General features: G+C 37.1%; 1 protein-coding gene across 4 annotated transcripts in view; it reads left to right on the top strand.

The window, feature by feature from the left end:
- Positions 1 to 17,719, top strand: part of IARS1 (isoleucyl-tRNA synthetase 1) — a 108,944-nt gene that overhangs the window by 68,134 nt on the left and 23,091 nt on the right. For all 4 annotated transcript variants that reach the window (XM_075762777.1, XM_075762779.1, XM_075762778.1 and 1 more), the window contains 7 exons: positions 2,488 to 2,635; positions 5,471 to 5,591; positions 10,053 to 10,144; positions 10,514 to 10,591; positions 11,062 to 11,183; positions 14,231 to 14,333; positions 14,537 to 14,620. In XM_075762777.1, coding sequence (XP_075618892.1) covers positions 2,488 to 2,635; positions 5,471 to 5,591; positions 10,053 to 10,144; positions 10,514 to 10,591; positions 11,062 to 11,183; positions 14,231 to 14,333; positions 14,537 to 14,620 — 748 coding nt within the window. The remainder of the gene's footprint in view (positions 1 to 2,487; positions 2,636 to 5,470; positions 5,592 to 10,052; positions 10,145 to 10,513; positions 10,592 to 11,061; positions 11,184 to 14,230; positions 14,334 to 14,536; positions 14,621 to 17,719) is intronic.

Below are 17,719 nucleotides of genomic sequence, written 5' to 3'. Positions count from 1 at the left end.
GCTTTTGCAGAACATATATGTGCTGTTTTTAACTACAGCTTTGAAGCATTCTCAGCAGTAGCTTGATAAATAGATCAGCAGAAAATATACATGTAACTTGTTTAAGTGAATGTTGGAATTGAATGGAAAGGGCAAACAGAAGAAGTAAAAGCACAGTAAATTTAACAACCCAACTTCAGATTCCCTGAAACTTGAATCCTGTGTGAAATCTGTAAAAATTGTAAAAACCAGTTAAACTTACTTCAGTATTCCTAAGACCTATGATTTGGGTTGGATAGGTGTCAAAGTTGAAGTATGTCAGAAGGAGAATTTGCAGGTCATAATATTTATAAGCCCTTTGCTCTCATGTATCCTGAGGTAAGAACTGCTGTTAGAAGTGATGTGTTACATTCCTCTCTCAATCTGTTCTTAAAATGCAGAAGAAATAACATAATGCCACAGACTACTGTTTTAGAGATGAAAAGGAGGTAACTTTAGTGTTTCTCATAGATTGTTGGAAAACTTGATAATACTGGCATGCTTTGAGGAACCCTTTATTTTCTGCTTAATGGGTAATATCACTAGGTATAACTAAATTGATAGAACTCTTCCTTTATTGGGTGTGTTGTTTCTCTTTCCATATAATAGGTGTAAGTATCTTTACATTGGAATAATTCAGGAAATTAGTATTCTTTTAACATTTACATATTGTAAGGCAGCGTAGTGCTGCTAGGGTAAAAAAAACAAAGCAAAAAACCCCCCAAACAACTGTAGCCTTGGAGAGCTACATTTTCTTTAATTTTTCATCCTAAGAGCTATTTTAAGATGACTTCTCATAGATTCTGCAGTGGGTGCAAAGGAGCAATTTAGTGGATCCTTTACAGTTCGGGTTAGTTTGCATCACTCCCTCCTCAGGAGGAAAACGATGGAGGCAATTTGAAGTGATCATTGTTCTAGGTAAGTCCCGAACTGGTAAAAGACCCGGAGTATCCCAGCGTACATTAGGGCCAGACTAGTTCTCGTATTCGGGGCAAAGCTATGTTTGACTTCTGAAATAAGTAATGAGTAATAAGCACAGAAATAATTGTGATTGGAGGTTTGGTTTAAATATATATTTATAAATTTTAGTTTCATTTAAGGGCTTACTAGTTCATTATCATGCTTAATTGCTCTGTACTTTTGTAAATCTATAATTTGAATCCAGATATCACATTTAAAAATACTTTGTTTTTTCTTTTTTTTTTCCTTCAACACAGTACTGTAAATGCCCATTTCTGTGCTGCATTACTGTCTGTTTACTCTGGCAGCTCTATTTTTATGTATTCATTTTTATGCAAGAAGCCCTCTCCTGAAGAATTTATGGTCTGGTGTTCTTGACTGTGCTGTGTCAAACCCCATTAAGATTTTAAAACCTCCTAAAGGAAGTGCCTGTAAAAATATATTAGTTTAGAATCATGATTTTAAAAGTTGATAAAATGTGAGAAAATTAGTTAATAAATTTCTATTGAGAAATGCCACAATCTTTACAATAAAAAAGTTTGTTTTTCATATTTGGAAAATTAAATTAATGCATCTAAATCAAGTTTGTAATCAAGTTTTTTTGATACCTGAGTAAGATTTGCTTTTTTTTTGAGTTAACTTGATACCAGTTTGTCTCTGTAGACAGAACATTTGTTTAGGGAGTAAGATGGAATAAAGTATGAAGATTATTTTTGTGTGAACTCACAGCCAGCAAGGAAGCTGGGAGACATGTCTTCCTCTCTGAAATGAGGAACTGCTAGCTTGAGAGAGACTGACCTGAAGAGGATCTCCCTGGACAGGGTGGATTTCATGTGTAGATGAACCCCTTTGGCTGAGGCAGGCATGATTCTTTGAGGGGCTGCTCCTGATATAAGTAGTCAGCGTCACCTGAATCCTCTGCTTGGCTCTTTCAGAGCTGTTTCAGGAGATGAGGCATGCTTGTATTTGTAGGAGGGTACATCCTTTGTCCTCTTCTTGGGCTATTTTTCTTGAAAATGTTAATTTCTTCTCTTTTACTCCCATTTGCCTGCTTTGCCTTACTCCTTACTGCTATGTTTGCAATGGACCTAAAGCTTTTTATAACTGAGGAAATGAACTAGACTGAGTAGAAAGGTACTGTATCATTGTTAAAGAATTCAAAATATTCCTGAAATAATAGGTACTGTTTTAAAGATGAACACTGATTCCATGTATCCACTGCTTGTTTTATACTGTGATAGCATCTGAGTGTGTGTTATCACTTCAATTAACTTCTAGAGTAAAAAAAGAAAAGTTAAATTTAATTCAAATTCCATATGCAGTAGCATAAAAACAATCACTAGGAAGTAAACTGTCGTATGTTCAATATGTTACATGCTTACAGTACTGTTCTCCATAGAGTTCTTAGTGTGAAACTGCTTCCTTGGGTATCTTTCTCTTGCTGTGCAGCTCTCTAGGGTTTACTGTATGCAGCTTTAAGCTTTTAAGTATTGTGTTATTCTTTTGCAGGTTGTATCTGATCAATTCTCCTGTGGTAAGAGCAGAAAATCTCAGATTTAAGGAGGAAGGAGTAAGGGATATACTGAAGGATGTCTTCCTGCCCTGGTACAATGCATATCGCTTTCTTGTTCAGAATGTGCAGATCCTGCAACATAAGGTACAGATCTCTTGAGTATGGAAAAGCAAAGTGGAAGGGCTTTGTGTGTTTTCCACTGTTAGAGCAAATTTGCATCGTAGAGAAATTGAGGTTGCAAGGAACCTCTGGAGGTCACCTGTTCAGTGCAAGGCTGACTTCAAAGTTAGATCAGGCTGTGTATGCTTGCTGTTAATTTCGATGGTACTTGCTGTTTGTACCCTCTTGTATAAAGCCAATCACCCTGCATCTTTCTCTTCTTGACCAAGCCTCCCCTTATAGAGAAAAGAGGAGTGGAAGGTACAGGCTGTCAAGATATAAGAGCTGTCATTTCTCAGATTAGGGTGCTCTCGATTCCCTTTTATTTGAGATAAATGCTATTGCATTCATACTCCTGAAATTAGAGGACAGTATAGGGACTTTGAGTTTGCAGGGTTAACAAATACTAAGCAATTATCTCCTCCTAGTCACCTTGCTGGGAACACCAGTTAAAAACCAGGTACCGCATGCACTTGAGGGAATCCTTCTGAAATGTCCATACTAAGCCTTGTTGGCTTTCTAGTAATTGTCTTATCAGTGTTTGCATAGTAGTGTGGAGGCAGTAGCTGTTACTAATACTGCCTCGAGTGCTGCTGCTTTTTCTTTGCTGCTACCCCACCTCATGTAGCCAGGCATGGTTATTTCACAGGAAGGGTGCTGTCGGAGGGTGGCACCTGGAGTGCAAGTTTCTCTGCACTGAGAACATTCCGGAATAGCATTTAACACAAATAGAACTGTAAATAAGTAATGAAAAGAAAGTTATTTTCAGTAGTGTCTGCTATGACAATTTCTTGAGCTAACTCATTTAGTGTAACTTTAATTATGAATCTACATAAAAACATTTAACTTGGGAATACTTGATACTGAATACATTAACCACGGCAAAAAGATTGCCTTCTGTAACATGACAGTTAATTCTTTTATAAGTTGAATTTAAATACAGCTTAGAAAAAAAAATGAAGAAATGAAATGGAAAGTAAATAATCTGCAATAATGCTTTAGACTTGTAGGTTACACTTGAAGTCTACTAAAAAGTTCTGGATGAGTGGCATGAGTTTCTACATTTTCAGAATGAAAGCAAGATTAAAATCTCTTTCTTATGGTTATTTTTCATTTAAATTGAAGATTTTATGTGTATATTATATAGCTTCTCTTGAAACCAATTTTAATCTTTCAGATAAGATTAACGATAGAAGGTTACCACTTGTTAGTGCAGATTTTTATGGGAGAGTGGGAACTAAGCAAAAAAAGTTCAAACCTTACACTACGCATGAAATTACAGTAGCAGCCTAATTGCTTTGGAGAGCTGCCATCTGAAGCAATAAAGGCAGCTGACTTCAATAAATAGTACAGTAAATAGCTGACTTAAATAAATGGTTTTATCTTTTTAACAACCTCTTTTGGGAAGAAAGTCTGGTAACTTCAGATCCTAATATTTAACGAATCTTTTCTCAGCATCCCTAGACAGCATTCATCAGACAAACTTACACATTGCTCCCAAAATACATTTCAGTTTTTTTGTGTTTGACCTTTGAATTATCTAAAGTGTGCTTTGCAGCTTTTTGCTATGATCCCATTAAATCTTGCAAGATCAGCCAAATCAGGGATGGAAGACCCCAGTGGAAAATCCAGGTGCTTAAGCAGATAGTTTTGGTAATTCAGCGGATGCAATTTTTCTTTCTAAATAGGTAGCGAAACCATTCCTATGCACCATATTAGGTAAAAGAATGTTCTATTGGATGCGATAGTGCTTAAATTAGATTTCATACGTAGGCTTAAACAACTTGTTCCTAGTATTTTGCCTCCTGCGAGAGAGAAACCACAGTCCTAGTGCCCTGGATGAAGTCTAATAATAATTTTATGCTTACCGTAATTACCACGATAATTGTAGTTGGTTAAATGATCACTGACCTCACACTAGGATTACTGCACTTCAGGGTGTGCAGATGCATTTCTTTCCTAAGAATCTTCTCCTTTGTACTTACGTAAGGGATGCATAGTTACTGGGTTGAATAATCCAAACAGATTTTTCATCTGGACTCTCAGGGTAGAGAAAGTCCAAACCAGATGTTAAATACTGTTTGTAAATCTGAAAAAAATAAGCAATCCCTCTGATTTCAACCAGTTGTAAGAACGTTCTTACATGGAGAAGAGTCAGACTGTAGGCACTAACAAGTGTGCTTGCTTGTGGTCTTGCACTGCCCTGCAGAATCAGCAAAGTGTTGTGAAATTTTTCAGACGGGTGTAAACACCAGTATTCTGGAAAGCAAGGAAGTCCATTCTTTGCATGTTGGATGCCTAAAAATTCCACCTCTTTTTTTTTTCATTTGGGGTTGTTACCTTCTCCTATGTTTTAATCTGTTCAAATTGACGCATGCTCTTAAAAAACAATGCTATTGTTTATATGCCCTTTCTCCAAATAGAATTCATCTTCATAGTACATTTCTTGTAAATGCTTCAGATCCTCCTAGATGAGAGTTAGGTAAAATCAGGAGTTCCACCCTGTGTGTGGAAGCTATGACTTACACTGCAAACAGGGAAAGAAGGGCTGCATACCGCCATGTGCTGTACTACTTCTGTCTGTTCTAACAGACCCAAATAGCTGGCCTCCTTTGTAGTTGAAGGTATGGTGTGGTGAAATCAAGAGCAGTGGGAGGCAGGTTCTCCTTAGCTATTTCTCCTACGTGTTTCTGGAATTTAATGTTTTCTCTTAAGAAACCAGTGTAACACAGTAAAGGTGACAGGTAGTTCGATATAGAGGTTTGAATATATACCCTTATGACCTGAAAATGCATTTTGTGTTTTTTATGTTGATGATAGGATGAGGGAAGAGAATTCCTTTACAATGAGAACACAGTTAAGGAGAGCAATAACATCATGGATAAATGGATTCTTTCTTTCACCCAGTCACTCATTCAGTTCTTCAAAGCTGAAATGGCAGGTATGCACATGTTTGGTTGGGTGTGTGTACGGGTGTTCAATTTATGATTAGAGAACTGGCCATTTCATCCAGAGATTTCCAGATTCCACATGAGACTTACAGTTCAGAAAAAAGGAAGGAAATATTTGACCAGCTACCATAATACATGGAATGCTGTTTTCATGGGTGTTAATATGGATTTTGCTATGCTTGTTCATGAGACTTCAAAAAGTGATGAGGTGTTTTTTGTCATGGCTAATACTATGAGCTCAGTGATGTAGCTTTTGCTGTAACAACGTCTTCTACAGTGCTCGGAGCAATTAATATTATAATAGTAACTGAAAGACAGCCATGAAAAGGAAGCCAAATAGAATTTGGGGAAGCTGTAAAAAAAAAAAAAAAAAAAAAAGATAAAATGGGCAGTGCTCTTGTCACTGAATAAAAAAATTTTGAGTTACACGAGCATGAGGAATAAATTTTCTCCTGCATGGTTCCATGGAGAGGCTTTCTTTGTAATCATATTGGGAGTCTGTGCAGCAGGACGGAATAGCATTAGGATATTGTGTAGCTATTGAAAGATGCTCTCCTGGTTTTTCTTCCTGCATGTTGTCTCTTTCATTATGCCATACCTCTGCGTGCTCACATTATATTAAGACAATATTAACTGCAAAGAGAAGGTGCTGCAAGAGGCCACTGAAGTAGTTAATCTGATTCAGTAAACTTAAAATTTGTAAATAAAGTCACAGTGGGATTTGAAGAGGTTTTGGTGCCTTTATGGGCACTAGAAACCTAGATATTGGAAAGAGGGTGGTGTTTGCCATTGTAGGCCCTGATTAGGAATAAGCAAACACCACCCCTATGCCAGTTATCTTCTTGGAAGAATTTTTAGAAGCCTTCCGCAGTTGTGCTTAGGCTTGGGGAAAGAAGGTATTAGTGGGATAATAGATAATGAGGAGGCAGCTAAATGCCAGATCTGAGCTTATGAGGACACAGGACAGTCCTCTGCTTCAGCCATCTCTTATATTTCCCCCTCTTGGACTGGCACGATGTTCACTCTCAACAAGACCAGTAAGATGAGTTTATCTTGCTACAGTGGATAACGCAGGTCACTTTGGTAATAACAATATTCAGGTGAGGTCATCTAAGAACACTTCATTAAAGGAAGAAGGAATCCTCAAGCTACCAAACCCAGGAATATGATAAAAGCTGTCTGTTGTTGATGAAAAGATGGCTTCTTTCTGGAAGTTTTATCCTTGAAATTTGGTGGTGGTGTGTGTTGAGTTTCATGTGTTGCCAAACGGAAATATGCAGAGCCTATGCAAGTTTACATGCTGCATGTAGAGAGGAAAATATTTTGAGGGACAGTGGAAAATTAATTTGTGAATGTGTACCTGGGATCTTGGATTAGTGCACAGTTTAAACAGAAATAATATTTGCAGGAAGATGATCACAGGGGTGAAAACTTGAATTTTCTCCTCTGGATTTCTAAGAGGAAGGTGGAACTAATAAAATATAATATCAGCTGACATCTTTACAAAGCAAGAGATCCTTTGAAGCAGGAGAAGAAAATTTCTGTTGGAGAATGACAATGTAAAGACTATCAAGACTGTAGTATTGATACTAAATGCTATTGTTTTGCATTAGATGAATATAACATGATGTGCTCATCAAATGAGTGACACATCTCACTTGGAAGTGATTAATAAAGATGATTTTTCAGTTTATTTTTCTGCATAAAGTCTGAATTCAGTCAGATAGATAATGAGATGCAGTAAATTTGTGTACTGTGACATGATAGTCTACTAATCCTTTCTAAAAAATAGTTCTGGATTTTTTTAAAAAAGATTTCCTGCTTCATATGACTTGAAGTAGGAATAATGTCAGGAAGAGGCAAGGAAGATTATAATGGTGACTGATAACCTCCAGTGCTGGGTAAAGGAGATAAATACATTACACATGCTTCATTTTAGAAGCCAAGATTTTGAAAATAATAATAACAATGAAAAAAATAAATTTAGAAGCTATTGTAGATGTAGTGTGATGTGAGCAAAAATAAATGATTGCGTTCACTAACTAATGCCATACAAATCTGTTACCTGCAAAGATGCATTAAAAATGTGTTGTCTCTTCCATGTCTAAAACATAGCAGAGGTGGTGGTGCTGAGGGACTGTTTGAGCACTATCTGTCAAAGAAATGGCCCAGTCCGCACTGTAGCGTGCTGTTCCTGCAACCATGTGCGTGATCGTGTGTAAGGACACTCAGGCTTGAAACTCTAAGTGGCAAGGAGACACCGCTAACCAGAAAAATGTTGCAATTGAGCTTAGCTTCTTTCATTTAATCAAGTGTATTTTATAGTGGAGCTAAATTTTACACCGATTGCCTGCCTCTAGAAAAATGCTGCCATTAAGTAAAACTTATGTTAATTCTGCCCCAGTTTCTACTAGTAGCTTGAATAGCCAGCAGTATTTCAGCCTAAATGGAGTTCCTGCCAGTTTAGTATTGACCTCCCTTGAATAGACTGAGGCTGGGAAGGGGAGCGTACCTGTGCGCGCTCCAGCTTTGGGATGCTGTAGAGAGCCTAGAAAAACTTCAGAAAGGTTTAACAAACCCTCTGCTAATCCTGGCTTGGAGAGAGCTTTTGGCTTCCTAGAACATCTGCAATTACAGAAAGGGAGAAAACAGTGTCACTTCAATTATTCATGGAACATTGGCAAAAATTAGCTGTATTGAACAATACACATTTGTGTTTGTAAGAGGGTTTTTGCTATTTGTATTATTTCTGGTTTAATAGGTGCCTGAAACTGGAGCTGTAAAAGTGCTCTCTTCAGAAGTGCTGCAAGTTAGGTAGATGTGTGCCAGTATCCCCTTCAGGACCAGCTGGTGTAGTGCTTTGATAATAACATGCTTATCCAAATGAAGTATTAGCTATTGAACATTAGTATAGTTTGTCCATTAAACCTCATCTTTTACGATGGAAACTTTGGGGATTTGGGCCCTTTGATAAATAGGGCAAGTAGTAAGACATTGGGAAGATACGGAATGTAACAGGACAAGTAATCCTTTGTGGTTTAAGGGAGGTTAAAAGTCCATATTTAAAAACAATAAGTGTTGTTATGCATTTTTTTTCTGCTTAGAAGTGCCCACTACAAGAAATCGTTTTAGAAAACAGCTTTTCTCATGATGACCGAAATGGAAAGAAAAGTGTGTGTGTGTGTGGCTGTGGTTTGATGTACATGCATGCCTTTTTCTTGAGTCATGAAAAAGTAAGATTTCACAATTTGGTTTATGAACTGGGATTACAGCTATTGAGGGGAGAAATGCATGTTTCCAGGCTAACTCGAACCTCTTGTTAAAGATATACTGTCCCTGAACAGTGGGTTTTTTGAGGGTTTTTGATTGTTTTTAATCAGTTTCCTAACTAGATAATGCTTAGCTAGAAGAGAGCTGGGAATTTTTTAGGAATACAAATTCCCACGTAAATATCTTCCCCACCATGGCATAAATCTTCTGAGCATTTCCTTTTTAGGTTTAAATACCAGTACTCTGCCTCTTAAAAACACTTCTATTTTAGAAAATGCAATGAAAAGTGTAGTGAAGCTTTTAAAGCAAAGATCTATTTTATTCAGTAGCTGCTTGATTAACGAAACTGATTCAGAATAGAGATCAAAAAGCTCTTCACTTTTAGAGAAGCTATATACAATTTTTTTCCTTGGAAAAGTGAGTTCTATTTAAGGTCCATTCCCAACCCCCAATATTCTGGCAAACAACTGAAATTTGTTTTCCCAGTTGCATAGTGATGCTCATGATGACCTTCTTTTTCATGTTGGCAGTCCTCCATGCTTTTAAGTTACACAGAACTTGAAAATACAGCTATGTTTATCTTCTTACCTCGTCAGGCTTGCTGTTACTTTACAACATTCTCTTAGCCTACTGTGTTACTTAGAAAAAGAATAAAAAATTGCAAGTAATTCAGGGAGAATTGATTGAAAGAGGTGTCTCATTTTAAATCTGGCAAACAAAAAAGAAAACGTTGGCAGTAATTGATAATAAAATTTTATTGTATGATTCTACAATTTCTGTTCAATTAATTTCTGTTAAACTTCTAGTGACTTGGCTGTATTTACAGCATGTGCAAATCTAGGATTTGCCAAATCCTTTGTGATTAATAGTCTCTTATCCACTATCCTCTTTACGAGTCAGATAAAAGCATAAGGCTTCCATAATGCATGTAGGATTAGGGGAACAATTTGGTGGTAGATGTGTTTTGTCTTGAAGCATGAGAATGGATGACATGTGCAACTTCAAAATAGGGTTTTAACATAATAGTATGTCTAATCACTTTTTTTGATCTTACTAACATACGTGCTTCTGCTCAAGTTTTATGTTTAATACCAGAGCTACAAACAACAATGGGTTTCTTTAAGTGTGGAGCTTGATGCAGAGGGCAGATCTTAACTACAGTAAACATTTTTTCCTTCTAGCTTACAGGCTGTACACTGTAGTCCCTCGATTAGTGAAGTTTGTTGATATTCTGACCAACTGGTATGTTAGAATGAATCGCAGAAGACTAAAGGTAGGCATCTACTTCTGCAATCTTGTACTGTGAACAAGTTCCTAGTGGTCTACGTTAATTTAATCCATAGCAGCTTCATGGCGTTACACAAGATCTTTATGTTGTGCTTTAAATATGATCAATTTGTACCTGATAGTGGGAATGAGAATTTAATGGCATTTTTTTCCCTCCTCTTTGCTTTAAGAGGAAAACCAAAGAAACAAAATGTTCAGTAATTCAGTCACTTGCTGGATGGGATTGAGCAAAATGAATACAGTTTGGAAAACCAGTTTTTTGCATTAACGCAGGAAATATTTGATGTTTATTGAAGTGCACTTACTGATACTGAAATTGCAGTTATTTGTTTTTCTTGGTGAATTCTTCAAATAGGGTGAGAATGGGACTGAAGACTGCATTATGGCCTTGGAAACCTTGTTTAGTGTTTTGTTCTCCATGTGCAGACTTATGGTAAGGGAATTACAGCCCACTATAACTATTTGACATTTTTAATGTAGTTAATCTAAGAGCATGCATTTTTGTGCCTAAGCGGACCGTGTAGAAACTGGGAGTACAGAGACTGAAAACATATTGCTACTGATTTGTGTACCACAGTTCATTTTCCACCTCCCCCTTTTATTTGCTTCTCTGACCCATGGTACTATAAAGAATGCAAATATCACCTGACTCATGAAGAGACATTAGGATTTCTTATCTGATGCCCAAAAGTAACATGTAAGTAGCAGGAAGGAGGTGAAGTAGTAGTAGTAGTGACTTCATCATTTACTTCAGTCTGCATTTTGAATAACGTCACAGTTCTGCATTGAAGACACTGTGTAAGCATTGTTTTTGCTGAACTGTCCTTATGTAATTCATACGTATTACTGATTCAAAGTGTACAAACCATTAAAAAAAAAAGATGATTGAATGCAACATTACAGGCACCATATACTCCATTTATCACTGAGCTGATGTACCAGAATCTGAAGACACTTATTGATCCAACCTCAGTTCAGGAAAAGAATACTGAAAGCATCCACTACCTCATGCTTCCGCAAGTGAGGTAAGAGACAGCTGCTATGTGGGGTTTGGTTTGGTTGGGTTTTTGTTGTGTGTTTTGTTTTTTTCTTTCCACAGAACAGTGCTTCTTCACTTACTTGTGTTTAAAACTGTTTTGCATAACAGGAAAACAAGCTGCTTTAATAATGTGAATATTCTTTTGCCTCAGGAAGAATTTTAGGATGATAGTTAACGTGTTCTTTCCTATAAGCAAAAAATGTTTAAGTTTTGATTAAACTCTGATTGATCTTAATCTCTTTGCTGTAGGAGAACATTTCACTAGCAATACACTTCACACCCCACTCTCAAAGTTAGTTGAGAGTTTTCTTTTCCCTCCACATTTAGCCAGTAGACTTGTACTAGATTAAAGGATTTAACATAGGAAGGAAAATAATTAGGAAAAAAAACATTTCCCGCTTATGGTGAGCAAGGAATGTCCTTCTTACTTTTCAAAACGTGTGCTGACCAGAAGCTATAATGCCTATGAAGGGCCCAAAAGGATTATAAAACTTCCTTGTGGGCTGTACGGTTGCAAGAATGTGTGCATCCTCCCATCTCTAGGCCATTCTTAGTGTATGCTGATGCCAGGTCCCATGTGGATTAGAATTATTGTTTTGTGTGGACCACATATGGAGCCAGCAGAGTGAGTTCTTTTGTCTTCAGATCAAGAATTTAGACCATTGTCCAGAGTTTGTTTGCCACTTCCTTGTAAGAGGATACATCATATGAGAGCCAGCTTTCCAGACAGATCATTGCTTTGGGTGAGGTTTTGTGCAAGTGCCAGTGTGTCCCAGAAAGGTTTGGGTCCATGGTGGTTGTACTGCACGTATGCTTTGGGTTATCCGTAGTATCAACTCATCCCAGGCAGAACTTGACAGCTGAAGTTGTTTCGGTTTGGTTTTGGTTTTTTTGTCCAGCCAAGGCAGACACTAGTATTAAGGCAATCAGTTGCTCATTAGTGCCTTGGTGCTCCGTTAGTGGATTAGTTAGTACCTGCACTACAGCCTGCTGTTAGTCACTGAATAGAAGCAAACTTTCCTTTTGCATTGCAGCTCAGTTTGAAAACCTTCAAGGACAAGGGACCTGACCTTGATAAATTACATGCCAGTTTAAAAATTTAAACCTTCAAGTAATGTTTCTTTTATGGATACTATATCCTTTGAGGAAGGTGTATGTTCTTTCTGATGGCTTTAATAATGAGAGTTACTGCAAGGAGTTTGAGATTGACATAATGATAGTGCTGATTTTCTGTTCCCTGGGAAAGTGCTGTAAAGAATATGTAATCAAGGAATGCAAAACTCATCAGTGAGCTATCAGAACTAGTTTTGAGCTCCTGTAGAATGGAGCAATGGAAGGATAGTGAGCTATTTGCAGGAACTCAGTTGAGGCATGGGCTTAGCATGAGCATTTAAAAGTGGCTTAGTCACTTTTTATTCCTGTTAGCGTTAACTGACTTGCTGCTGCATCATGCAAACACATGATGTGAGTGGCTTGCAGAGCTTTCCTCTTTTGTCTTGCACTTTGTTTGGATTTTTGTCTGCTACTAGTTTGTGTAATTCACTGGATCCCCTATGTATTAATTGTTCCCTCTGTCAGATAAAAAGAGATATTTTCAGAACTCAATTATTGTTGAAGCTTTAGAGTTTCACCTTGAGTTGCTAAGCACATCACTGCATTTTTCTTTGACTGTTTTTCTGATGGCTGCATAAGGACAATATTGTCAGTTAATAATAAGAGACATTTTTGGGTGCAGTTACTAGAAAATACTACTTCAACAGTATGATGGGTATGTACAGATAAAGCTAATGGACTTGTCCACTTTCACAGCTGAACTTGATTCAATACCTGTTACAAACCCCGCTGAGGTATTACTTGGTTACTTAGTGTCTGAACAGATTGGTTGCATTAAATTTTGTGGATGCGTATGCCATGTATGAAGACTTATCTCGTTTTGTGGCTCCACAGTGTCATTAAGTAATGGCAAGTAATATTCAAATACTGCCACATTATACTATATGAACCTTTCTGGGAGCAAAATTTTCTATTTCACAATTTACATGTTTCTAAGGGTTTTTTTGAGGACCATCCCGGAGACTGGCTTTTGGAAGAACAAAAGCTTCAAAATTGGTAATAGCATCTTAACCAACGCTCTAGTGCAGAAGACGGGGATATTTCAGCTTTAAGTTTTACTTTACCAGTTCTGGTTTTTTGAACGATCCTTATGGGATGCATGGCTTTCATCCCAGTACTTTTGCTACTTACGTTACAGCAAGCAACTTTGTTCATTTTATTCACAGCTGTCCTTTGAAGCAGTATCTCTGGTCTTAATATGACACTTGTGCAGTTTTAAAGGAGCTGCTTAATTTATGCAGCTACTCAAGGAATCAAGAAAACCACATTCTCAGAACTGTTGGCTGTTAGTACATTTGAAAGAAAATGTGAATGTCAGCTTACTCAAAAACAAAAACTCCCACAAAACAAAAAAATGCCACCCAAACCTAAAGAAAAGCCAAAAAAACCACCACCAAACCCCAGCCCTGCCTTGCCTCAAAACAGGAGGGTGTTAAAATGATGAAACCAGGAAAGATGACAAGAGTGTTTAAAACATCAAGTTAAAATATCTAGAATTCCTGGAAAAGATTGTAAATTGAGATCCAATGAGTTGGTTGCATTATAGGTATTTCATTGCCATTACAAATATCCTATTTATAATATCTTATTGCATCTTCTTATGATATTATTAAGCAAATCTTAGTTTTTATTGGATATTAATAGAATAGGTAGTATGATTCAATCCATCACCTCCGTCTTGTGAGAGGTGCTAACAAAAGATGATTTAAAAATAGCTCTGTTTTTTGTTTTCAGCAAGTTATTTCCTCATTTTCTTCTCCACAAAGAGAGAAGAAAACCCTGCTTGTTCATTTTTCAAATTCCCCCAAACAGGGCATAATTGAGTCTCTTGTAGGAAATTTCAGAGAAGGAGGTAAAATGTTTTCAATCTGCCCAGATACAATGAAAATGAAGCAATATAATATTTCCTTTTTAATCTAGGGAGGATCTCATCAACAAAAAAATTGAAAGTGCCGTTTCTTGTTTGCAGTCTGTTATTGAACTTGGACGAGTAATCAGAGACAGAAAAACGATTCCAGTAAAGGTTAGAACTCTGACTTATCAGTGTTTTGGGAATGTGCAATAGCTTTGTAACTTTAAGATAAGCCTGGGAAAATGGAATAATTAAGTTGGAATAGCAAACAGACTTCAATGATAAAATACTTCAGAAATTTTTATTTATCATTTGAAGTTCTTTATTATCGGTTGAAAAGACAAAAGTTTGTTTGGTTTTTTTCTTTTCCCCAGTATCCTTTGAAAGAAGTAGTTGTTATCCATCAGGATCCAGAGGCTCTGGAAAATGTCAAATCTTTAGAGAAGTACATACTCGAGGTAAGAACATCACGGACAGGATGCTTAACTGGATTGTGTATGTCAGTTACCTAAACAAACAAAACCCTAACCTTCCATGTTGATGATATTAACTTGCTAGGTAAAATTAATTTAAAGGAGAATTGTAGTGAAGGGGGATATGGATGGGTACTGTGTACAAAAATGAAGGTAAATGGGTGATGATCCTTAGTCAGTTGTCATATTGAGAAATATTTAATCACTCAAACTGACCACAAAGGAATAAGAGGCCATTAGAAGTGTTCTCTTTCTTGATAAGCAAACATTGTCTGAATGAAAATAAGACAATAGTCAACTATATGTTGTCAAAGAGATGGGTTCCAAAATTTGATCCCCTTCAGTTAAAGGGCATTAAAACCAGTTTTGACAGAGTGGAAAGTTGATGGACAGAAGGAGCTCCATGTAAGGTAGAACAGGGGACCAGTCAAGATTTTTTGCAGGATGTTGTTTAGGAAATAAAATGTCAAATAAATAAGATGTTAGTCTATACAATTTCTTACTCACCTGCTCCTCTATGCCGCTGCAATACTCTTTTAATATGTGTCCATTAGAGAAATGTAGCCTGTCCTACTTCTGAATCTTTGTTCAGGTAAAAGCCATTTCATTCAAAAGAAAAGTAACCCTTCTTGGATTTTTGAGCTTAACTTCTTGAAATTGGCTGCACTTCCTGCTTTTAGTCAGTCATGTAAAAATCTGTAGTATTTTAAGTAGTGAAATGAAAAAGGAGTTTGTTTATAAATAATCTTGATTTATTTATATGTTCATACTGTAAATAAATCTTTTAAACTTCAGTACTGCATTTCAGAAGTTGTAGTGAAGGCACAAAGTCTATTATTTTTGATTGCTTAAGACTGTAGAGTGCGCTTTTTAGTCTTTATGTTCAATTAAATTTCATTACAAATAGACTTTATATGCATTTTCTTTCACATCTGTGATGTACAAGAGAAATCCAACAGTAAGAGGGAATAGTTAGCAGGAAGAGTGTTTCAGTTACAGTGATGAATTTTGATGAGCCATGGTGTTGTTTTTCAAAAAGAAAAGGAAAAAAACAACATTATTATGCCAGTATGCCTTTGAACCTTTTTCTAGGTGTTGGGGCCTTCAAATCATCTTGCAAACCAGTGGTTCTAACCACTTAAATCTGTTGTGATCATGCATTTGATATCATGAGCTATGCTACATGTAATTTCTCGGTGTTAGCAGGCTAGGGGCTTTATAATTGCTTTGCTGAACAGGGAGTTAGAGGTAATGTTATCTCCATTGTAAGACTGGAGGCCTTTCTGAACCACTCTGGAAGGCAGTGAGGGAAGAAGGAAGACTGGTTAAGCAACGCTGTTCTTTCTGAGCAGTCTTGATTTCCTCTTGCTGCAGTAGTCTCTTGTTGGGGTAGAAGATGATCACTTTTCACCCAGATGTTTCATTGTGTTCTTTGGGGAGATAAGCTATGACTTCATCATTGTAATTGTATGTGTTTTGGGGAAGAAAGAATTGCATTTCAAATAGTGGCTCTTTGCTAAGACAGCAGAATTCTAAAGGAACTGATTTGATGTTGATGTTAGGCAAAATGCATGCATTAGACTTGATTATAAATTGGGGATTACTTCATGACAATAATTTCTGTGTATTAATCTGTCTGGATTTTCACTTGAAGCCTTCCTTTATGCAATTTTGTTGTGTTTGTGTGTAGCTCTTAGTTCAACGAGGCAGAATACAGGCTAGCTTTTCTCTCTGCTGAGAACTGAAGGAGCGCTCTTGTAAAACAAAACCACCTAGATGGTTGTTCCGACAATCTTCCCCATTCAAGACCTCCTGATGAAAAACACTTCTGAGGAAGGGATACAGCCTCAATGCAAGGTCCTTGTCAGAGGAGTTAAGTGCAATGTAATACAAAAACTAACAAGCCCCCAAAAAATCAACTTCCTTAACTGTTACAAGAGACTTCATGTAGAAGGGTTACTACAGTTTCAGAATGCCTGTGAACTGCAAGCTTAGCCTTCTCATGTCATGCCAGAGATTTGAAACAATCTCTGGTTAAATGAGCAAAACCAACCAACCAAAAAAATTGAACGGCAAAGTAGTTGTACATCTGAACAGTTGATGAAAGAATTCCTTCCCTTCCCTCCTGTGATAACTTCACATCTGGAGAGGTGAGCCATAGGGTGTACTTTTCATTAACCTCTGAATTCTGCCCTCTTCCTGTATTCTAAGTGCTTGTAGTGGATATACTAAAAGCCGATTACTGTTACAACTTAATTTTTTGTCCTATTTTGACCTCCAGCATACTTCCCAAGCTACTTTCACATTAGTAGACAGCTGCTATGTCCAAGTACAGTAATGGGGTGGGAAATGCAGGGACTCTCCACTGTTCAGAGCAGTTCCTTCAGTTCCATCCACAGCACTGAAACTGAACCTGACCCTGCAGAGGAACTGTGTTTCAGTTCTGTCTTCAGGAATTCTTGCTGTGTTGTATCACCATGGGACCTCCTACTTCTTAGAGCTGATATAATATAGGATGGATGGGTTCAGCAGTCTGTCTTTAGTTTGTGTTTCTGTTTAATGGCCTCTGGATTATTAAATGTATTTCTACTAATAATTGACCTTTGACCTTCCTGTCTTTTTTATTTGTCAGAATACTTTCTAGATCAGTTTACGTACGTTCATAACAGAGTCAGTTCCAAAGGCTGTAGTAAGGCATGCTGGTAGTATGTGAAGCGTAAGGTTACGATGCTTTACATTTAATGGATTTTTTTTTTCTCCCATGTTTGTAACATTTTGCATTCTCTAAAGGCAATGAAACAGGTCTTCAAAGATCAGTGAGATACTTTCTTTTTCTATTGTAATAACCACGGGCAGTACAGTATCTAAGGATATTTTTTTCCCTTGTCCACAAATGGCATTGCCCTTACCATAGGCCTGTCCTTGGTAGGTTAAGGGTTCTTTTTTCCTTTCAATAAGATATCTTCAGAGGGTTCTGTAACAGAAGATCTAGTCACATGCTTAAAATGTGACAGAACTTTTTTAGTTCAAGTTGTCATTGTCAAGATCAGCTACTTTGCCTTGACCAAGGAGAACAAAAATCTG

This window comes from Balearica regulorum, chromosome 10 (genome assembly GCF_011004875.1).
Source record: "Balearica regulorum gibbericeps isolate bBalReg1 chromosome 10, bBalReg1.pri, whole genome shotgun sequence".
Taxonomy (NCBI): domain Eukaryota; kingdom Metazoa; phylum Chordata; class Aves; order Gruiformes; family Gruidae; genus Balearica; species Balearica regulorum.
This window is presented reverse-complemented; position numbering and strand designations above follow the sequence as displayed.